The sequence below is a fragment of the Musca domestica genome, unplaced genomic scaffold (assembly GCF_030504385.1).
Source record: "Musca domestica strain aabys unplaced genomic scaffold, Musca_domestica.polishedcontigs.V.1.1 7, whole genome shotgun sequence".
NCBI lineage: Eukaryota > Metazoa > Arthropoda > Insecta > Diptera > Muscidae > Musca > Musca domestica.
In genome coordinates, this window is record NW_026712383.1 from 23670338 (window position 1) to 23695381 (window position 25044).

At 33.8% G+C, this 25044-nt stretch overlaps 1 protein-coding gene across 1 annotated transcript in view; it reads left to right on the forward strand.

Annotated features, from left to right (window-relative positions):
- The first annotated feature begins 10984 nt into the window (after positions 1–10984).
- Positions 10985–25044, forward strand: part of LOC131806271 (uncharacterized) — an 86175-nt gene continuing 72115 nt past the window's right edge. Inside the window, exons 1-3 of the mRNA XM_059130240.1 lie at positions 10985–12127; positions 12198–14361; positions 20408–20798. Of these exons, the coding sequence (XP_058986223.1) occupies positions 11016–12127; positions 12198–14361; positions 20408–20798 (3667 nt within the window). The 5' untranslated portion in view covers positions 10985–11015. The remainder of the gene's footprint in view (positions 12128–12197; positions 14362–20407; positions 20799–25044) is intronic.

The following is a 25044-nucleotide window of genomic DNA, read 5'->3' on the forward strand; positions in this document are numbered from 1 at the left end:
TTTATTGAGATTTTTTCAAACGAATTTTACGGGTTTTTTTTAAAGGCCGTTAGGTTCATAAATGAGGATTAACCAAGATTTCTTCAAAGCAAATTTTCAGGAATTTGTAATGCATTTTTAAAGGACCTTTACAGAAATTTTTTGAAATTATTTTTAGCGGAATTTTTAAAAAGATCTTTAGAAACATAAATCGGAGTTTTTTTTAACGTCTTCTAGTATCTTTCCAGATTTTTTTTTAATTTTCAAAATGCCGTCACATGCTTTTTTTTAATTTTAAAGTCCTTAGAATCATGAATGTGTATTTATTGAGATCTTTTAAAAGGAACTTTGCAGGACTTTTTCCAAAGATCCTTAGGATCATAAATGAGGATTATCCGAGATTTCTTCAAAGCACCTTAACAGAAGTTTTTTAATGAATTTTCCACAAAGATCCTTAAACCTATAAATGTGTATTTTTGAGACTTTTTCAAAGGACCTTTACAGTGATGCTTCAAAAGATCCAAAAGGGCCATAAATCATGATTATTTGGGATTTTTTCAATGGACCTTTGCTGGAAGATCTTTAAGAATTATTTCGAAGGACATTTACATGAATTTTAATGGGTATTTTTAATGCCACAAATGTGTAATTTTGAGATTTGTTTTCAAAGGATCTTTGAAGGCGATTTTCAGAAGATCTTTAGAGACATAAATGAGGATTATTTGAAGGAATTTAAATAATTATTTCCGAATATCCTTAAAATAATCAATGGGGATTATTTGAGATTTTTTAATTTTTCAGTTAATTTTTTTTTCCAAAAACCAAGATTTTTTAAAAAATGTTCAAAAATTTAGAGAATTTATTTGTTTTTCAAAGAACCATTGGAGCCATACATATTGATTGTTTTGGAAATTTGCAAAGAAGACTGGGTTATTTTATTTTTATAGGACATTTCATGGAATTTTTGGAAGATCCATAGAGTTTCTAAGGAGTTGAAAATTCTTTTAAAAATATTGAGTTTTTCCCAAGAACTTTCAGAGACATAAATATTCATTTCTTAAAGAACTTTTCAAATAATTCCCATAAGATTTCTTAATTGTTTTAAGAGGCCCTTAAAGGTATTATCGTAACTTTTTCCATATAGATTTCCAAGTACCCTTAGAGATCCTTAGGGCTACAAATGTGATTTTCAAGGTATCTCTAAACATAAAAATATATTTTTCCATTGGCGAATAAATCACTTACAATTATTTAATTCCGAAATTGTTGCTAAATTGAAATCGATGAGCTGCAATGTTATTACAATACCCAGCAGTGGATTCATTTTCCAAAACCAAAAATTATTTTTTTGAGTCACTGAAACATTTAAAATTGTATTTGGATTTATTTTCAATTATTTCATTTTTTTTTCAAATCACTTGAAACATTTTCAAAATTTCTAATTATTTTTTTCCGAACCGCGTTTTTAATTTTCTATATTTTTTTGGCGGATTATTCAAAAAGGACACATCCAAACCCGTCAAGGCGACAACGATGACTGTTAAGTGGTTTTGTCTTGTGGTTGGCCAACGAAAAACCCCAGCCATGCTTGTTTCGTTTGTTTGAAGTTGGCCAAATATCGAGGTATCCAAACGTGAAAACAAACACTCGCAAAGAAAATTCAAATAATGATTTTATGGTGTTATGCGCTATGCCAATGCAGATACAGTAGTTAGACATCTTTACACTGGCACACAACATATCTTCCGCCCCCACAGAGTTCGCATTTGAGGTTTTGGTTGATGTTTCTTTTAAAAAGCGCGCCAAATATAAGGGTCCATAGAGCGCATGTTTGTGGTAAATGTTGGCATACTCGTATGAGGGGGGAAGCGTTCGATAGTAAGAGGTGTAGTATTTTGAACTGCATTTTAAATACTATGTTCATTTGCCGGTTTTCCAGCTGAGGACTTCATTCATAATTGCAAGGATTGTTTTGATTATAAAGGGTTGGCATGTGACGTGGCCAGGACTGGTAATTGGGGAGTAAATAATAATAAATATTTAGTTCGAGTGAATCATATTGAGAGAATTTTATAGAAGAATGGATTTAAAATATTCATAAATTTGTTCATCTGATGTTTGTCAGCCTTATATTTTTAACCTATAAAAGTTTAAGATATTGACCGTAGAAGAATGTTTTACCATAATGTCCTAAGGTATCTTCACTAATTTTTTTTTCTTATTTTTGTGAAGGACCTTTTAGCAATCGCTCATTAATTTTGCAGAACCCAAATTTTTAATTTTTTAAGGCACCCTTACAAAAACAAAAAAAAAAATGTGGAAGGACATTTACGGACATTTTTAATAAATATAAAAGAATCCTTAAAGTCAAAAACATGAATTATTTCTACATTATTCAAAGGATCCCTATAGCAATTATTAATAAACTTGTCTAGGATGAAAGGATTTGTACAGTTTTTAAGGGATCCTTACAGGCCTGTTTTAGGACTTTGATTTTTATATCCTCCACCATACATAGTTGGAGGGTATATTAAGTTTGTCATTCCGTTTGTAACTCATCGAAATAATAATTATATCATTTATTTGACACAAGGACGAACCCTACTGATATTGGAGACAATCGGTCAAAATTTAAATATAGCTCTCACATATATCTTCGTCCGATTTGCTTTTTATTGTGCACCAAAGGTTTAATATCAGCCCAAGTAGTATGGAATTTTGCACATACCACCAAATTAGGCCTAAAAATAAGTATACCAAATTTGATCAAAATCGGTTCTGATATAGCTATAGCTCCCATATATACTGTTCATCCGATTTATTATTTTAGTCCTCCGTAGCCGTAATATGCACTATGTAACAACGATATTGGGGTAAATATATCAAATACAGTTCAGAAATACATTTGCCAAATTTTATCGAGATCGGTTCAGATTTGGATACAGCTCCCATATATATCTTCGTCCGATTTGTTTTTAATTGTGCACCAAACGTGTAATATTAGTCCAAATGGGATGGAATTTGGCACTTGCATCCCAATTGAGTCTAGAAATAAGTATGTAAAATTGGGTGAAAATTGGTTCAGGTATAGTTATAGCTCTCGTATATAATGTTCATCCGATTTGTTATATGTGTTCTACACAGCCGTAATATGCACTCCGTAACAACGACATTCGGGGGAATATATATCAAATACAGCTCAGAAAAACCTTTGCCAAATTTTATCGAGATCGGTTCGGATTTGGATATAGCTCCCATATATATCTTCATGCAATTTCAAGTTAATTGTGAAGCAAACGTGTAATACAAGCCCGAACAGAAAAGGCACAAATGCCTCGGCAAATTTAGTAAAAATCAATTTAGAGGAGGGTATTCCACTCAGTATTAGTTCCTTTGGACTTTAAATTAGAACTATAATCATAGTTGGTATAATTTAATTCTTACAAATTCCCCATAAAACCTTTTATTTTTTATGTAAAGCTCTACTAAATATGCAAAGGGTAAAGTCGCCCCGTCCGACTTTAAGACTTTCTTTACTGGTTTTAGATATAATAAAGTAAAATTGAATTGTAAGACGATTTAGGCCCGTCTATCCGTCTGTTCGTCAGTTGTAATCACGCTAGAGTCAAACACATAAAGATATGAAGCTAAAATTTTGTGCCGATCAGTCTTTTGTCTTCAGGCAGGTCAAGTTCGATGATGGGCTATATCGGTCCACAATATCGTGATGATTGTAGCCAAATTGTTAAACGAATTTGTCTGAAATTCCACAAAAGAAGTTCCTTCTGAGCACCTTCGCCCCTGAAAAATAATTGTCTTCATAGGTTCTCGATATCGTTTATCCCCCATATAACGGTACCTCTCGATATTCGGTATTTTGATGATTTTAAACACATTTTTCAATGAAATTTTCCGAAAATCCACAAAAAGGGCTCCTTGTAAGTACTGTATCCCTTAGAAGAGAATTGTCTATATAGGCCCACTACATCCTATAGCCTCCATATAAAGGTACGCCCAGATATTCGGTATTTTTATTTTTCAACGATTTTAGCCACATTTTTCAATGGAATTGTCTGAAAATTCTCACAAGAAGATTCTTGTGAGTACTTTACCCCCCTAGAAGAGAATTGTCTGTATAGGTCCACGATATCGCCCCCATATAAAGGTACCCCCGATATTCGGTATTTTGATGGTTTCAGCCAAATTTTTCAATGGAATTGTCTTAAAATCCAGAAAAGGTGACATTAGAATACTACCCCCTGGAATAGAGTTGTCTATATATGTCCACGATATCAAACATCCCCTATGTAACGGATCCTCCCGATATTCGGTATTTTTATTGTTTCAAATTTCGTATATAAAGTACGGAACTATTGCTACAGTCTATGACACAAATTACTTATGAAGGACCACGTATTCGCATAGCCCCCATATAACGGTTTTTATTTGAGCGGTATTTTCGGACGGAATTTGTTTGAACATTTTCAAGTTTCTACCAAATGGTGGAGGGTATAAAAAGTTCGGCCCGGCCGAACTTAGCTTCCTTTTTACTTGTTTTTTAATAATTTTGTCTAGGACGCAAAGATTTTTAATTTTTTTGTTTAATTCTCAAAAGGTTGTTTTTTATACCCTCAGCCATATGGATGGAAAGGGTGAGATAAAAAAACTGCAACAAAGTCAAACGCCATAATTTTTACATTTTTTTTTAATTTTATTGAATGAAAGCAAAATATGTCGGTTAGAATAGGTCACCTTTGGCATGGAAACCAATGAAACACACACTGCCCGAATATTGCTCTGCGGTATTTCGACCCATTCCCGGCGAAGCGCTTGCTTCAGGCGATCGATCGACACCTTGTTGTTTTTTAGTGCCAATCTTGTTTTCCGAAATACTCCAGACACAATAGTTCAACGTATCCGGAGATTTTGGTGGCCATTGTGCGCTGGAAATGGAACGAGGAATCTCATTTTGTAACCATTCTTGGATGGCGCGTGCTGAGTGCGATGGTGGCTGAGTCCTGCCCAAGGTCTGCGGCTAAAATGTTTACGTGCCCAAGACTACACCCTCCAGAATACTTTCGCGATAATATTCGGCTTTTTTTCCGATGCCACGGCCGATTAATACGAGCGGAGAGTGACAATCGGCTGTTATGGCGGCCCACACCATCACCATGGCCGGCGCTTGAGTTCTGGTGGCCAACCGAAGGTGCACATTTTCAGCTGACCTCTTTGGCAAGAACACGATCATTTTGTTTGTTTTTACAAACTGCTGAACAACAAATGTTTTCTCACCGGAGAAAACCAAATTCGGCAGTTCACCACTTTCAGCCAAGCGAAGTAACTCTTTAGCTCTTTTGAGACTATTTTATTTCTGTTGCGGTGTGAGTTCTTGCCCGTTTTAGAATTTCAATGGCTTTAACCCGAGCTCATTTTTCAATATTTGCCGAATGGAATATTGCGATATGTTCAGCTCACGAGCCATTTTTCGCCCACTGCGACGCGGGTTTCGATCAAGGCGCTTCTTCATTTTTCGAACCATTTCAGCTGATGTTGCTGTTTTCTTCCGTCCACTTCCTTGACGTCGGGCTACGCTACCAGCTACCAGTATCACGGTAACGAGCGATGGTACGAGACCCAAAATATTTATTCACATTTAAACGCAGGAGTGCTCTAACGATAGCCACTTGTGGTTTTCCAGCCAAAATTAAAAAAATCACACTATCACGCTTGAATTCGATCACGAATATCTGTTTTTCTGGAAAATTCTCAGCAAAATGCTTTTGTACGCTTGTAAACAATATAATGTGCTGTCACTGGATTAATTTTAACAGCTGTCGGAAGAGTGGCTTAGAAATGCCAGTCGTCTGAAGTTGGTTGCAGTTTTTTTTTTCATCTCACTCTGCATCTTTTTTTGAAGCTCTACTTTTACAATCTCCTAAATTTTTATGTAATTAATAAAAAATTTGTTCCATCATCATCTTATTAAGTCATCCTTAATTGCAGTAACTGAACAAAAATACTTTCAAGCATACTCCCCCCTTCTCAAATACTAATTAATTTACTTTTGAATAAAATAAACAATTACCAAATATGTGAAGTGTGCATAAACTCATTCTACGTAGGGGTGGGGGATTAATATCCGAACAAATCATATGAATAATAGAAATTGCATATCAAGCATAAAAAGTCAACGAGGTACAATGACGGCAGCAAAAATCTTAACTCCCATGTGAGTATTTTCAACAGCGCCAGCAAAAACGCAGAAAACGGCAAACTTCTAAAAAAACTCAAATTTTTGTGCTGATTTTCGATTATGAATGGAAAACATTTCACGGGTAATTATACAAATATTGTTTGGCAAAGAAAAAGCCAAGCCATGGAAGTTATTGTGCCAACAACATCAAATGAAATCGACACTCAAACATTTGCCCAAGAAGAACAAAACAAATGGAGTTATTTGCTTGGTTTGCCAACAACCCCACTGCAGGTGTATGTGTTGGGGAGTTGATGGTGGGTGCAAAATTATGATATGGAAAATTAAAATAACAAATTCGAAAGGTCAGACACTTAAGAGCTGAGCATATCACATTTGGAAAGTTCAAATTGGAAATTGTTGTGAGGAAAACAATTGAGTTTATGCGGAAGAAAATTTAAATATGTGCAGATCATTTAATGCGGATGGTAGTTTTTATTGGACAACTTTTTAAATGAGCCGAGATTCTTAGAAAAATCAACCCATATAAGGCTTTATAAGTGGGCTGAACACCATTTAAAAAATCCATGTTTGTAAGACTTTTTTGAAATGGGTTGAGGATCCTTTAAAAATCCACATTTTAAGACTTTATAAATGGGCTGAGAATCCTTAAATAATCCACGTGTGAAAGGCTTTATAAATGGGCTGAGGATCCTTTAAAAAATCCACATTTGTAAGGATTTTTAAAAATGGGCTGAGAATCCTTTAAAAAATTAACGCTTGTAAGGCTTTATAAATGTGCTGATGATCCACGTTTGTAAGACTTTATAAATGGGCTGAGGATCCTTTAAAAATCCACGTTAAAAAGGCTTTATAAATGGGCTGAGGATCCTTTAAAAATCCACGTTAAAAAGGCTTTATAAATGTGCTGATGATCCACGTTTGGAAAATTTTATAAATGAGCTGAGGACCCTTTCAAAAATCCACGTTTGTAAGGCTTTATAAATGGGCTGAGGATCCTTTAAAAAATCCACGTTTGAAAGGCTTTATAAATGGTCTTGGAATCCTTTAAAAAATCCACGTTTGTAAGGCTTTATCAATGGGCTCAGGATCCTTTAAAAAATCCACGTTTGTAAAGTCTTATATATGTCTTCCGAATCCTTTAAAATCCACTTTTGTAAAGGATTATAAATGTCTTCCGAATCTTTTAAAAAATCCACGTTTGAAAGGCTTTATAAATGGTCTTGAAATCCTTTAAAAAATCCAAGTTAGAAAGGCTTTATAAATGGTCTTGGAATCCATTACAAAATCCACGTTTGAAAGGCTTTATAAATGGTCTTGGAATCCTTTAAAAAATCCACGTTTGAAAGGCTTTATAAATGGTCTTGAAATCCTTTAAAAAATCCAAGTTAGAAAGGCTTTATAAATGGTCTTGGAATCCATTACAAAATCCACGTTTGAAAGGCTTTATAAATGGTCTTGGAATCCTTTAAAAAATCCAAGTTAGAAAGGCTTTATAAATGGTCTTGGGATCCTTTAAAAAAATCACGTTTTTAAAGCTTTATAGATGGGCTGAGGATCCTTTAAAAAATCCACGTTTGTAAAACTTTATAAATGGTCTGAGGATCCTTTAAAAGTTCACGTTTGTAAGGTTTTATAAATGGGCTGAGGATCCTTTAAAAGTTCACGTTTGTAAGGCTTTATAAATGGGCTGAGGATCCTTTAAAAAATCCACGTTTGTAAGGCTTTATAAATGGGCTGAGCATCCTTTAGAAAATCCACGTTTGTAAGGCTTTATAAATGGGCTGAGCATCCTTTAGAAAATCCACGTTTGTAAGGATTTATAAATGGGCTGAGGATCCTTTAAAAAATCCACGTTTGTAAGGCTTTATAAATGGGCTGAGCATCCTTTAGAAAATCCACGTTTGTAAGGCTTTATAAATGGGCTGAGCATCCTTTAGAAAATCCACGTTTGTAAGGCTTTATAAATGGGCTGAGGATCCTTTAAAAAATCCACGTTTGTAAGGCTTTATAAATGGGCTGAGTATCCTTTAAAAAATCCACGCCTGTAAGGCTTTGTAAATTGGACAGAGTAAATTTAAAAAAAAAAAAATAAAACATGTTTGTAAGTCCTTATAAACCGACTAAAAATCCTTTAAAAATCCCCGTTTAAAAGACTTTAAAAAAAAGTCCATTTCTAGTATTTTTTGCATTGATGAGTAAACAGAAGAACAATAAGGAACATTGGCAACTCGAGGGATGTGTTGCCAATCCTTCGACTTGCCAATGTTCTTTATGGTTAAGCGTTGCCACTTATTGTTTCTGGTTTGTGAAAATGCTAAGGAACATATCCAAGTTTCAAACAGTGTAGGATAATTTTAGTACATAGAATATTACTACAAAAAAAGATAATTTTAAGATAATGAAAGGATTATGATAAAAGTGCTGCCAAGTTTGTGGTGATGGTTGTGGTTGTTGATTGGAATATTATTTGAGAGTGTAAATGACATTTGTCGTACAGTGTGACTGCAGCTATTGGGGTTGATACAACAAATCTTTTATAAAAAGAACTTAAGTATCCAATTTTAGAAAATAAATAGAGTTCAGAACCACCTAAGTAGAAATGGAATTTAATGCAAAATAAGTCAAGACAAACGCCACTAAATATAAATGGCTCTATGTGTGAAAATCGTACGTTCAATTTATTGTGATTGTCAATTATCGGGGTTAACCCAGGTAAGTTTTGTACATGTAAACTTACTTTTACCAATTTTAATATATTTTTCTAATAATTTTAATGCCACGAATTAGCTTGCATTGAGTTTCATATACCCTCAACAGACAGATCTATACCCTCAACAAATGTTCGATTATTTAAAAATATTTTGACTTCTGTTTTGATTATTCAAATTGCTGGCCCTCTATGAAATTGGCTCCGAAGGAGTGGGCCAATATTGTCAATTTGGTATCGAATCTAAATAAATATGGTATACAGGGTTAGATGAAAAAATTGCAACCAACTTCAGATTGCTGTCATTTCCAAGCCACTCGTCCGACAGCTGTTAATTTTTTTCCAGTGACAGCTCATTATATTCTTTACCAGCGTACAGAAGCATTTTGGTGAGAATTAGTAGTGTGCTTATGGGGATGTTGGGAATTCACCACGATTTATCACGGCAAATTCTATTGGGGATGTTGATTTGGGTAAATTCACCACGGTGAATTTTAATGGGGATGTTGTCTTGGGAATTGTACCACGGCAAATTCTATTGGGGATGTTGATTGGGGGAAATTCAGCACGGTGAAATATATTGGGGATGTTGTCTTTTGAAATGTACCACGGTGAAATATATTGGGGATGTTGTCTTTTGAAATGTACCACGGTGAATTATATTGGGGATGTTGTCGTTTGAATTGTACCACGGCAAATTATATTGGGGATGTTGTCTTTTGAATTGTACCACGTCAAATTTTATTGGGGCTGTTGGCGTTGGTGTTGCTAGTTTTAATATGAACTACTAGATGGCGCTAAGTTTAGCGCAGACACAATCCAAAACTGTGTATGGGATGGTGAAATTTCAAGTTTTAATATTCACCACTAGCAGAGACACCCTCCGAAAAAAAAAAAATGTATTATGATCATATCGAGTGGGACTAAAGAGATTCACCATGTGAGAAGTGAATATAAGTAAGAGGTAAGTATCGAAGAAAATCATTTTATCTAGATGGCTCTCAGAATGCTTTTATATAGTCAACATGTTGATTACTGCAGTCAAATGTGCTTATTAATTTATTTGAAAACATATATTTCAAGAAATCGACTTCAATAAATGTGATATATTATAGAAGAGTTTCAATTGACAAATATGCTGCAATTATTGATATTTCAGGGGTTTTAAGAAAAACGATAACGAAGTCGAGTGGGTTGAACACGAAAATCAGCATGTTGGCTATGCAAAACATGATGAGATAAAAAGACAAAACTAACTTTTCGTTGTACTTGTTTTAATTTGTCTATAATTTTAGCGACTCAAAAATGTTCAGTTATTCCCATCGAAACGATATAGGCGACATCTAACGGTGAGTTCCATCCATACTATCCATAAATTATGTTGTAGCATAGACACACTCCAAAACTATTGAAATATGATCATATCGAATGGGGCTAGAGAGATCCACCATATGAGAAGTGAATATAGCAGAGACAAATTTGGTTAGTATCATAGTCAACAAGAAGATGTGTGTTCTATTATTTTGTCCAGATGGCTCTCCAGTCATTTCCCTCGAAACGATATAGGCGACATCTAACCACCAATTAATGTTGTAGCATATACACACTAAAAAAATGCTGCTGTAGCCAATCAAAGCAAATTCTTCTTGTGTGGACAGGCATTTTGATACATTATATCGATCGCTTTTTGATAGTTTTGTCGATGAAGAATTTGTTTACATTATGTAGCAATTTGAGAGAATTGAAACTGAAAGAGTTTCATGACAAACCCTGCATCAATTCGGTATTGAAGATTGAAGGGATTTGAAGAAGGAAACACCATTGTTTACATTAACTAACAATTGGATTTCTGTGAAATGGATATGAGAATTTGGGGGGAAGCGTTGTTGCAGAGTTTCATGACAAATTCTGCTTCAATCACAGAATTTCTATTTGTTTACAAAATGTAGTCAATAATGTATTGATTGGATTGGAAGAAATTTCAGTACTCAACAAGTCACAGATTAATAAGCATCGTTTCTTAATATTCTTAAAAAAGTTTTTATAATGTCTCAAAAAATTTGTTGGTCATGCAGCCTTTATTACAAGGAAAAAAATGAATTTGTGAAACATATGAAAAAGCATTGTATGTTTTGTGATGTTTTATGTGAAAGTGTAAACGATTTAGAATTGCACTTAGAGAACCATCATGGAGATGAGCATGTAATGAAACAAAATCGAGATCAACAACAAGAAAAACTAAAGCAGCAGCATGAAAATAAATCAGCTGTGAAGGTGGAAAAGTTTTGTGGTGATTGTGATAAAATTGTGAATAATATACGATCACACGTTCGTAGCGAAGAACATCGATCCACCGTGAGAAAAAATCTGGATTCTGACATAAAAATTGTTAAAAGTGCATTTAACAAAAATATACTCAGCTATGAGATACAAAACAATAAAGACATTTTGTACCCGATCGATTTTCTTAATGCTTCAAAAGAATTAATAATTAAAACCTTGAAAAATGAGTTAAACGGTAAAACGCTCATAAAATTTAATATGGAACTCCAAGGACTGTATGTGAAACCAAACAATGAAAAAGATGGACCTTCAACTTCCAAAGAGTTAACTATTGAAAATATATTTAATCATATTTCAAAAACAACGCTATTAACCCTGGGAGATGATTTGGAAGAGGTCGTTTTCAACCACTGTGTGGAAATTATAGCTAAATCAGAAGAGTTCCAAGAAAGAGGCTCTAATTGGGCCCTGGAGAAACTTTTAAAACTTGACATAAATGTGTTGAGAGCCAACTTAACACGTGGCTCACATTATATTCCAACTCCGAAATCATTAAGCAACAAGAAGGGTGCGTGCCTTAACATCAAAAACTATGATGACTTTTGTTTTAAGTGGTGTATGGTTGTTGCATTGGGGGAAACTGCATATGGAGATCCGAGTATAACCTCTTCATATAACGTAGACATACACCAAGATGTCATTATTCTGCAGTCTGGAATATCGCTAAATTTCGAACAATTAAATTTCCCATTGGGTCTTAAATATATAAAAAAATTTGAAATGAACAACCCAGAGATTAGCGTAAATGTTTTCGGTTATGAAAACAAGTCGGTCGTTGGTCCATATTACTTAACAAAGGAGACGAAAAGCAATCACATTAATTTAATATTGCTGCACAACGAAGAAAATTTCCATTACATTTTGGTTATGGATATGTCTTGGTAATTATAAACAAAACTTATCAATCAAAACCATATCATAATAATCATGTATTTGTTCTTTTTTTTTCAGTCTTATGCGGTCTCAATTCACAAGTCATAAGGAGAAAGGTTACTTTTGTTTTGGATGCCTGCAATGTTTCCACGATGAAAATAAATGTATGACTCACAAAAAGCAGTGTGGAAAAGTAGTCTGTGCCCTGCCGAACAAAAAAGAAGCCGTACTAAAGTTCGTCAATCACAAGAAAAAGGATAAGGTGCCTTTCGTTATTTATGCTGACTCCGAAAGTGTACTGGAAGACGTGCAGGAAGATGAGAACAATGGGGCGAGTAAAAAAACGGAAAAGGTAAAGAAGCATATTCCATGTGCTTTTAGTTATTTTATTAAATGTAGTTTTAATGAAAATTTAAATAAGTTATTTATATATAGTGGTCCCGACGCAGCAAATGTTTTTCTGAAAGAACTAATTCAGGATTGTAAATTTTTGTATGATAGTTACCTAACCAAAACGAAACCTATGAATACTCTAACCCCCGAAGAAGAGACAGCCTTTCTTAGGGATATCAATTGTCGTATATGTGGCGACATTTTAGGTAACGATAGGGTGAAAGATCATTGTCACTTAACGGGGCAATATCGAGGTGCGGTACATAACCATTGCAATCTGCAATATCATCTACCTAAATTTATTCCAATATATTTCCACAATTTTTCTTCGTACGACTGTCACCTCTTCTTTAAAGAGTTAGTTGAATTTGGAGGTGAAATAAGAGTCATACCTCAAAACAAAGAAAAATATATTTCAATGTCTTATTTCATTAATATGGATAACGAGTCAACCGACTCTAGTTCTTTAAAAAGTACAGTTGTTGTAGGAGAAGAAGAAGATTCGAGTGAGGAAGATGATGAGGAATTCCAGCAAGAAGAGGAAAGTGAGGGCAAAAAAGAGAAGAAAAAGAAAATGAATAGATTAGAGCATCGTTTCTTAGATAGTTTTCGATTTATGCCTACTAGTTTGGATAAATTAGCAAGGAATTTATCTCGAGATTCTTTTGTTGCTGTCAGATCTCATTTTCCTGATGATGAATCATTTGAACTTATGACTAGGAAAGGAGTATTTCCCTACGAATATATGTCATCATTTGAAAAATTGAAGGAGAAACAACTTCCCCCTATAGACCAATTTTATAATAAGTTGACCGATACTGAATGCTCGTCAGACGATTATAGGCATGCAACAAATGTTTGGTCACATTTTCGATGTCAAACTATGCAAGACTACATGGATTTGTACTTAAAAGCTGATGTCTTGCTTTTAGCAGACGTATTTGAAAATTTCAGGAGCTTATGTATGCGAATTCACGAACTGGACCCTTGTCAATATCTCACAGCACCATCTCTATCTTGGGATGCAATGCTACTATGTACTAAAGTCGAACTTGAGCTACTCAGAGATATAGACATGTACAATTTCTGCAAAAATGGTATTCGGGGAGGGCTTACCCAGTGCTCAAACAGACACTCGGTAGCAAATAATGAAGATGCTCCCAATTATAATAGTGCCAAACCAGAGGTAAATATCTATTATTTGGATGTAAATAATTTATATGGTACAGTTATGACTGAGTGTCTCCCTGAAAAAGATTTTAGATGGGTGGAGGGTTATGAAATGGAGAAATTCAATGATCCAGCTGTAATATTATCTATTCCTGACAACGCTCCTACTGGTTTTATTTTAGAGGTTGATATTGAATATCCACCGCACCTTCACGACAAACATAACGATTTACCTTTTTTGGCGGAGAAAAAGTGTGTTGAAGGCTCAAAAACTGAAAAACTGATTGCAGATTTTACTGACAAAACATCATACACCATACACTACAAATTACTTAAGCAATCTCTGAAACATGGACTAATTCTTAAGAAAGTCCATAGAGTTTTGGCTTTCACACAAAGCGCTTGGTTAGCTCCTTACATACTGAAGAATAATGAACATAGGGAAAAGGCTGAAAATGCCTTTGAAAAAGATTTTTTTAAATTATTGAATAACTCTTCATTCGGTAAGACAATGGAGAATATCGACAAAAGAAAAACTGTGAAAATTGTGACAATGTGGGTAGATGAGGCAAACCAAAGAAGAAGGAATGTTGCTAGTAAATTAATCTCGAAGCCAAATTTTCACAGCCTTTCGATATTCTCCGAAAATATGGTTGCTATTCAAATTAGGAATGTCAGAGTAAAATATGATAGACCATTGTACTTAGGGTTCTGCATATTAGATTTATCAAAGTGGGTGATGTATGATTTTCTGTATGATTTTCTAAAAGTGAAATTTGGTGAGGATTTTATTCTAAATTATATGGATACAGATTCGTTCATATTAACATTTTACGGACGGAATTTGTATTCCGAATTATCTTTAGATGAAATATTGGCTAGATTTGACACCTCAGGGTTTTCAAAAGAAAATAAATATAAACTTCCTCTAATTAATAAGAAAAAACTTGGCATGATGAAAGATGAGAATGACGGAAAAACAATGGTTGAATTTGTAGGCCTTCGTCCTAAAATGTATGCCATCAATGTAGTTGATAGCGAAGAATTAAAAAAATCTAAGGGAGTTAAAAAGTCGGTCCTAAAAAAGTATACTATAGATAAATATCGAGAATGTCTTTATAACAAAAAGGTTTTTTACGGTACCATGTTTTCGTTTAGGTCAAGGCAGCATACAATATATACAGACAAAATTACTAAAATATCGCTAAGCCATCAAGATGATAAACGATTTATTCTAGAGGATGGTATTCACACCTATGCTTGGGGCCACTATAGATTAAATAACCTTCATGAAACAAATGTAAATAACTCAAATGAATCTGTCTCAATGGACTTGGATTAAAATATAAATTTAATTATGATTTAAGTTTCAATATACAGATAAAAGAGCATAGTAATAATATTAATTTAATTGTCTTTATTCACTACAAATGTCATCATATTAATATTTTCTCGCAACACAAAATGTTTAATTTTTAAGTAAATATAAGTGTATTATATTTTAACTAGTCTTTAACTATTCTTATTATAAAATAAAACAAAATATTTTTGTTTATAAATTTATGTAAATTGCGTTTTATTGAAATATTCTTGCAAAGGTGAGTATAAAATAGATTATACTACTTTTCGTACAATTCCTGTTAATGGAACGTACTCGACCAGACGATCATGTATAATTAAACAGTACGCAGAAGTGTTTTGTGGAATTGGTTTATTGGTTTCAAATTGGATTTTTAAATCGATTGGTCCATTCTTAACAGCTTCGTTTTGATTGCTAATGTCAATAACGGCGATGGGCTTGTCTTTAAAACTTGCATATGTAAGAAGTGGTTGTGGCTCCCTCATGTAATATGATTGTTGAAACTTTGTATACATGTCATATAGTACTGCATAGCCATTTTCTTCGAACTTTACATTCAAATCATCGTAAGGATAGGTTTCAGAGTTCAAGTGAACTTTGATGTTTTTAAGTTCGCAATGTTCCAGCTTGTTGTCTTTTTCAAATATCAAAGCAACATATCGTGGTCTTTCATGATTGACAGACAATTTAACACTCCAACTGTGTTGTCTTCCACCAGCAAAAGTTGGATTAAAGTAGCAGTCCCAGCTGCGGAATGCTAAAGGCAACGCTTTTCCATCCTTAATAGTTTTCAAGAAGCTGATTTTTCTATAGTCTGATAATTGAATGTGTTGTACTTTCCATACAACATTTGTTATGGTGAGTTTAATTTCCTCCGTATCCATGGTTGAATAACACACATTTTTATCGTTGGCACTACGCAAAAGAATCAAGTCATGCTTGCTGTTGCAAATTACTTTATCAAAGTCCTCTGCGAACCCTAGTAGACGGTTTAAGGGTACACAAAAATTAAAGTATCCTACTGATAAATCATTATCAGCTTTCCATCCCGCTTTGCTCATAACCTTACTTTCGGATTCGCTTAGAGAAATCCAATTTTTAATTTCTGTAGTTATTCCTAGATAACGAGTACGATCAATTTCAACACCATTTAGTTCATAGCGAATTTCATCAAACATGTATCCCACACAATTATTTCTCAGTCTTGCATTTTGCGATACTTCTCCCTTGCTATTTTTCAAATTTCCTTCAATGAATAGATAACTCTCCGATGGAAGTATGTAAAGATCCTGATTTTGTATACTTATCCGAATTTCATCATTATTTTTAAATGATTGAATATATGGAACATAGCTGTGGTAGTCTCTCTTTACAATATTCTCATCCGAGAATGGACGCTCATTAATGTTAAGTATTTCAGACATTTGGTTTGACTTTAAGCTTAATAAGTTTTAAAAACTCTTTATTTTCCTTTGAAATTGTAGGTCTTGTCGGTTTGACAACTTTGTGTTGAATGTGTCTTGGTATTTGTTTATGATTGTATTTATTGTAGATAATCATGATTGCATTGGTCTTATATGAATACGTAGCGTGATTTCTTCCTCTCTAAAATTTATAAAGCGACCTTCTTGATCTACTATCTTTATCTCCAGACGACCGATTTCTTTGACGTTCACTGGTAAATAAATGAGATTCATTGGCCTCTCTACCAATTTATATCCCGGAGGAACATTAAGAGCAAATTCATGTAGAATATGCGTTGGCGACCCATTCATGAATGATCCAGTTACAATATTGCAGTGTATTTGTATGGCATTAACCTTTAAAATGTCGACTTGAAGGTTTGAAGTATGTTTTTTCCCAGATTCTAAGATTTTTTCGGTAAAACCAAAAAGCTTGCCTATAGATTTTTCTTTATCAAAGTAAATAGGATCATGAGAAGACATGATTTCTACTTTTAGCGTATTATTATTCGCCTTAATTTCAATGGATCTATTCTCGTGGATAGTTTTATATTCCGTTTCCAAGTAATTCGCAATATCTTGCAATTCATAGGATCCTATAGGTATTTTTATAATATTGTCTCCAATGTGAAAGAGATTGTTATCATTATCCACATTGGGTATTGAATTGTATGATTGGAAATCTATTAGGCAACACTCATAACTACTATTTCCCAATTCAATTGGGGGTAAATATGTTGAATGTAGAATTGGAGATTTACCGGACACAGTAAACGTTCTTGACATTGCAAAATTCTTTGTCGTAATAATTGAAACACAAAATATGCATACGTATATATGGGTTTTTATTTATTTAAATATATGCTTGTATATTGTATATCTACATATTAAGATTATATGATATGATTCTTATCTATCCATGAATTATGTTTGTCTGAGAATCCCAGCCACTTAACCAAGACTTTATTACCTTTTGTTTTTAAAATTTTCTCAACTAAATACGTGTTGGGATATTTTGTGGGTAAAAGTTCTTCTTTGTAGAAACATCCTTGGATGGGATTTCCTTCATAGTCTTCTAATAAATAAGTAGCGGGGTTTGTTATTCTTATTGTTCTTATCTTGAATATTTCCGTAGTCCAATTTGGCGTGTATCCCTTTTCAAATTGATGTTTATATTTGCTAATGCGTACATGATCACCCACACGAAAGTTTTGTCTCCTAAAAATTTTTAAGTGGTTATAAGCAGATTGCAACAATGCCTTCTCATTCGATGAATTTACTTGAATAGGGGCCATTTTTATTGTTCGATGAGGTGTTTTATTGTATTGTTTAACCAATTCTCTATAAACGTCAATCCATAGATAATTCCCATTATAACTGAACTCCTTCCACATTAGCGACTTCAAAGTTCTATTAAAACGCTCAACAATTGAGGCCTTCAATACACTATATGTGGAGTAGTGGTTTATGGAATATTTCTGCATTAGTTTTTTAAAATCTGTGTTGAAAAATTCTTTTCCATCATCGGTTTGCAAATTTTTTGGAATTCTTCCTCTTTGTAAGATTTTTTCAAAAGCCATAGAAACATCCGTTGCCGTTTTTGTTTTAAGGGCTTCACACCATGCGAATTTCGAAAATGTATCGATGACAGTTAACAAAAATCGGAACCCCTTGTTTGCTTTTGAGTAACTGCCCATTTCAACTAAATCTGCTTGCCAGAGATCATCAATACCCTTTGTAATAACCCTTCGTCTAGGAAAGTTTTTTCGTGCTTGATGATGAAGTTCATTTACCAAACCCCGCTTTTCCATTGTTTTATTCGGTATGATATATTAAAGCTGGTGAGTTGAATGGAGCTTGCGATAAGGCTTTAAATATTTCGTTTTGTGAACGTTTGAGTTGTGATATTTCTTCTCTTAGGAAGGTGCACTCTTGAATGAATTTTTTCTTTAAAATTTCTTGAATGTGCTTGATTTGCGTATGTACGTATGCTTGGTTGACCGCATCCGCTCCTTCTGCTGGAGATGCAACATTCCTAATCTTTTTATTTTGCACGTTAAGGTTGTTATCTTCATCAATATTGACTCCCAATAATCTCGAAACATTTTCTCTCACTGCTATTGATTGATTTTTTTGATTGTAATGATGTCCAAACTTGTCAACAGTCATATGTTGTATGCTCCTTGAGAGTATTATTTAATATATTATATTTCCTTCTCGCAGTTCCTCGATAATAGAAACAATTTCATTAGTATGGTTATTGTTTCCGGCTTGTTGTGATGCCAACAACAGCTTTAATCGTTCTATCAATTCGTTGGGATCGTCCCAGTATATATAGTTGGGTTTACCAGGATTTATTGTCAGTAAGCCTTTGCCGCTGTGAGTATCCTCTATTATATTTTTTATTATTTTCTTATATTTTTGTCCCCTGTTGGACTTTGTTCGTCCATTAGATTCATAGTTTATTTTATGCGCATTTGTGTCTAATAATATTGTTTTGTAAATATCGAGTTCTGTATGATCATAGTTCTTGGGGTCTTGATAAAACAACAGTTCAAACAAACCGGGTGTTAATGCCCAATTTTTATTTCCAATCATAATCTTTTCATTGCTTATTTTGAGTGGTTGGTCCCCAAATCTCCATTCTCCATTGTTATCTTTGTGTGGACCATAGACTACATCTAGTTTTTTAATTTTCTTCAAGAATGATAGATTCATAGGTTCCTCATTGTTGGAATAAAATTTGTCGTCGTCTTGTGATGTATTAAAGGAATCGAAATTTTGTGTGTAATCTACTTTATGCTTTAACCCCTCCAATGCATTGGAATCTAACTTAACATCTGGTTTATAATTCTTAAGGGGTGTACTTGTAATAATAGAATCTCTGTACATTTCCATTTTCTCTTTCTTAGGCATAATCATTTTGGAAGTATTTTCAGTTGAAAGCTTTAGTAGTTTGTTTATTGGCTCCGTTATTGGTTTGAAAGTATTTTTCAATTCTGTAGTTTTAGCTTCTTCACCCATTTTAATGCTTTGAAATTTCTTTTTCAAGACATTTCTGGACTTAACAAGCCGTTTCAGCATTTCCTCCTCCATGGCTGTAGGTGCACTAATATAAATTAACATTTGCAAATACTTTAAATAATATTAAGGTTGAATAAATATATGAAAGCCTTTTCTGTATCTTCCAGAGTGAATTTCGTCATCCTTGGAAATCGTTAGAAATCCATACTTTTCCTTCCAGCATTCATGACAAATTTTTTTGAAATCTTCAAAACTAATGTCACATCCGACGTGATCATTAAATATATGTCTTAAATTCAGATCATCTTGTTTAAACACGATTATAAAATTCGCATTATCACGCAATAAATGTTTTGGTATACGTGTGTATGTTTGACACAAATAAAACGAATCAACATTCTTATGTCGCCCCATACTGAAGTAATTTTTAATGTTGTTTTGTTTATCGCATGCAACATCATCAAAAATCATGATTGAGTTTGGCTTTATTTCGTCCGTTTGTATAACATCGTCATTGTTATTAAATGTATACAATCTCATCCCCTTTATAGTGGATATCAGTTTCTTTAGGTACTCATATTTTGTCTGATATAGCGATTTTGAGTAAATGTAAACATTTTCAAATTTTAATCCATTGGGGCTTTCTATCAAACTAAGCATCACATTAGTCTTTCCACAATTTGATGGTCCTACTATTAAGGCTCGTATAGAATCAGGCAGCAAAGTACTATGTCGAGGGGTCTTTCTTTGCATAAAATCCACATTTTTAACAATTATTTTAGCTTGTTGTTCCATTAATCTCATGATTTAAACTAATGAGTTTTAAGAAAACATTCATATTTATAATATAATCAAATATCAATATTTCTTTCGTTCAGCGTCCCGCTAAAAAGTATAAAATGATTGTTTACAACACGAAGCGATTTATTAGAAAGAAACACGTTCAAGGAGGAGGACTGGTAAATAAGTTGATTAACTCTTTACCCGTTGAACTTCATTTACCAGGATATCAATTTTGTGGACCTGGAACAAAGCTAGAAAAACGTATTCAAAGAGGAGATCAAGGTATTAATCCATTAGATGCAGCGTGTAGAGCACACGATATTGCCTATTCACAAAATAAAGATATTGAACAACGTCACATTGCTGATCGTGAACTAACTGAACGGGCTTGGGAGCGAGTAAAATCGAAAAATAGTAACATTGGAGAAAAAATTAGCGCATATCTTGTAACTAACATAATGAAGGCTAAGACAAAGCTAGGCATGGGTAATAAAAACCCCAAACAAATATTGGGTCAACAACTTTTTAAAAACGCTTTAAAAAAAGCTACAAGTTCCCTTAAAAGCAAAAAACCAACTGATATTGATGAAGCCATAAAAATAGCCAGACATGAAATACAAAAGACGTTTCGAGGAAAAAAATCAAAGGTCGCTATACCGCGAGTAATAAGCGTGCCCAAAAGAGGTGGATTTCTTCCTCTCATTCCCATTCTAACTGGATTAGGAGCATTGGGAGCCTTAGCATCGGGTAGTTCAGCAATTACCAATGCCGTTTTAAATGCAAAAAAAGCCAAACAAGAGTTGGATGAACAAACCAGACATAACAAAACAATAGAAGCTATAGCTATGGGTAAAGGTCTCTATCTCAAACCATATAAAAAGGGCTATGGAATTTATGTTGATGAAAATAAAACTCCAAAAAACTAATTAAGCAGCTACCCAAAGGTCCTCTAACCGATGTAAATATTAGTTTTTTTGGGAAAAAATATATACCTCACTTTAGAGGTGTTTATATGCGTGATAATCTACCTAAGAAACCACATCGAATTGAATGTGGTATCATAAATTTGGATGTTAGCAGTGGACCTGGCACGCATTGGGTGGCATATAATAAAATCAATAATAATATCGACTATTACGACAGTTTCGGTAATCTTCAACCCCCGATAGAAGTTTTACGGTATTTGGGACCAGCTATTACATACAATTATAAAAGAGATCAACGATTTCATACATACAATTGTGGACATCTTTGTTTAAAGTTTTTATTGGACATGAACAAAATTTTATAAATACTCCAACATCGATGATATCCCCTCCATTCAAATTCAACTTTCCTAAGAAGATGATTGAAATCAATAGATCGGATATTGCACTGGTTGATTTTCAATATTGCCATGGAAACCACAAGAGTATTTTCGTGAAGGAACTATCATATATGTGTGGTGCTTCTGTTGTTCCACATTATTTTTTGTTTCGTCCACCTTTTAATATAAAAGAACTTACTGGGGAAGCATGCAGAACAAATGCCTACACCAAGACACATGTGAATGGCTTAGATTGGACAGATGGAGAAAAAAATTATAATGATGTCGAGAAAGCTCTTACACCATTGAACAATTATCAATATATTTTTGTTGTTGGACAAGAAAAGAAAATCTTTTTACAGAAATATATTCATTCTACCATTATAAATTTAGAAAATAATATGAAACTTCGAGCTTGCCAAAATTATTTTACAAACTGTCCTATACATTTGGACACTAGATTTAAGTGTGCCGTAAATAATATATTTAAGATATTTGTATTCATTGAACAAAACTGGAAAGAACTTGGCTACATACTAGACGATGAAATTAATAAAGTTAATAAATAAAAACAAGCAACTGTATTATTTGCATAAAACTTTATTTAAAGCATTAAAGGTAATGAAAGTGAACAATAATAAGAAAATGGGTGAACATTTACTCGCTCCACGACCACAAACATCTACACCAATTTCAGAAGGTGTACAATTCCAATTTTTTGAAATAGTTGGGACATTAGTTGTTTCACGCCCTTCCAGTAATGGGCAACGATATGTCAACCTTGAATGCTCAGTAACAGGACAATCAGTTTGATCCCAACTATGAATGTTTACTTTACAAAAATAACATCTGGTAATATCTCCTACTCCAGTATAATAAAGTCCTACTGCAGCCATTGTCTTGGGATCTGGATAATTTAAAGGCCAGCGAGCAAAGGTTTTTAAGCGTTCGTCTTCCTTATTAAGAAGAGACATCTTCCTTTCTAAAGCTTCACTAATAAACTGAAATATTTCTCTGCACACATTAAAATGAAAACAGCTTGCAATTTTTAGTTTCAAACAAAATATTTATTTACTTTTCAGTTTATGTTAAATATGGTTGATAAAAATAATCTGGTTGATCCAAATGTTTTAATTCTAGTTTGTAAAGACTCTTTCCGCTTCCATCTTTCAACACAGTTTTCGTCACAGAATAACCCCCACCAGCTATTTCTTTTATGTATTCATCCGCCAGCGAGAGGAATCTTGACGGCAAATAGAGGATAGCATCATTAATTTTCAGCACAATTCTTTCCCCATATTTTGTATTTGTTCTAAAGGCGCCATGGATGTTGTATTCTTTGTTATCCTCCATTTCTTTCAAAGTTATTATTTTTTTATAACTGAAAGAATTGAATAAGTTTATTAAATCTGCGTTCGCCATAATATCACGTTCAATGTTTAATTTTATACTGTGAGCCTTACTTGAAATTGTCTTCTATATATAGGAATATTTAACGCGAATTTCACAATATTACAGAGTTACTAGAGTTTTTAATTTTGAGCATAGTTAAGCATGTTCTCATTCATGCTCCAATCTATCGTTGAAGCAGAATTTGTCATGAAACTCTGCAACAACGCTTCCCCCCAAATTCTCATATCCATTTCACAGAAATCCAATTGTTAGTTAATGTAAACAATGGTGTTTCCTTCTTCAAATCCCTTCAATCTTCAATACCGAATTGATGCAGGGTTTGTCATGAAACTCTTTCAGTTTCAATTCTCTCAAATTGCTACATAATGTAAACAAATTCTTCATCGACAAAACTATCAAAAAGCGATCGATATAATGTATCAAAATGCCTGTCCACACAAGAAGAATTTGCTTTGATTGGCTACAGCAGCATTTTTTTAGTGTGTATATGCTACAACATTAATTGGTGGTTAGATGTCGCCTATATCGTTTCGAGGGAAATGACTGGAGAGCCATCTGGACAAAATAATAGAACACACATCTTCTTGTTGACTATGATACTAACCAAATTTGTCTCTGCTATATTCACTTCTCATATGGTGGATCTCTCTAGCCCCATTCGATATGATCATATTTCAATAGTTTTGGAGTGTGTCTATGCTACAACATAATTTATGGATAGTATGGATGGAACTCACCGTTAGATGTCGCCTATATCGTTTCGATGGGAATAACTGAACATTTTTGAGTCGCTAAAATTATAGACAAATTAAAACAAGTACAACGAAAAGTTAGTTTTGTCTTTTTATCTCATCATGTTTTGCATAGCCAACATGCTGATTTTCGTGTTCAACCCACTCGACTTCGTTATCGTTTTTCTTAAAACCCCTGAAATATCAATAATTGCAGCATATTTGTCAATTGAAACTCTTCTATAATATATCACATTTATTGAAGTCGATTTCTTGAAATATATGTTTTCAAATAAATTAATAAGCACATTTGACTGCAGTAATCAACATGTTGACTATATAAAAGCATTCTGAGAGCCATCTAGATAAAATGATTTTCTTCGATACTTACCTCTTACTTATATTCACTTCTCACATGGTGAATCTCTTTAGTCCCACTCGATATGATCATAATACATTTTTTTTTTTTCGGAGGGTGTCTCTGCTAGTGGTGAATATTAAAACTTGAAATTTCACCATCCCATACACAGTTTTGGATTGTGTCTGCGCTAAACTTAGCGCCATCTAGTAGTTCATATTAAAACTAGCAACACCAACGCCAACAGCCCCAATAAAATTTGACGTGGTACAATTCAAAAGACAACATCCCCAATATAATTTGCCGTGGTACAATTCAAACGACAACATCCCCAATATAATTCACCGTGGTACATTTCAAAAGACAACATCCCCAATATATTTCACCGTGGTACATTTCAAAAGACAACATCCCCAATATATTTCACCGTGCTGAATTTCCCCCAATCAACATCCCCAATAGAATTTGCCGTGGTACAATTCCCAAGACAACATCCCCATTAAAATTCACCGTGGTGAATTTACCCAAATCAACATCCCCAATAGAATTTGCCGTGATAAATCGTGGTGAATTCCCAACATCCCCATAAGCACACTACTAGAATTTTCCAGAAAAAAATTTATTCGTGATGGAATTCAAGCGTGATAGTGTTATTTCTTTATATTTGGCTGGAAACCACAAGTGGCTATAGTTAGAGCACTCCAGCATTTAAATGTGAATAAATCTTTTGTGTTTCGTACCATCGCTTGTTACCGTGATACTGGTAGCGTAGCCCTTGACGTCGGGCAGTCGACGGAAGAAAACAGCAACATCAGCAGAAATTGTTCGAGAAGTAAAGAAGCGACTTGATCGAAACCTGCGTCGCAGTGGCAGAAAAATGGCTCGTGAGGTGAACATATCGCAATATTCCATTCGGCAAATATT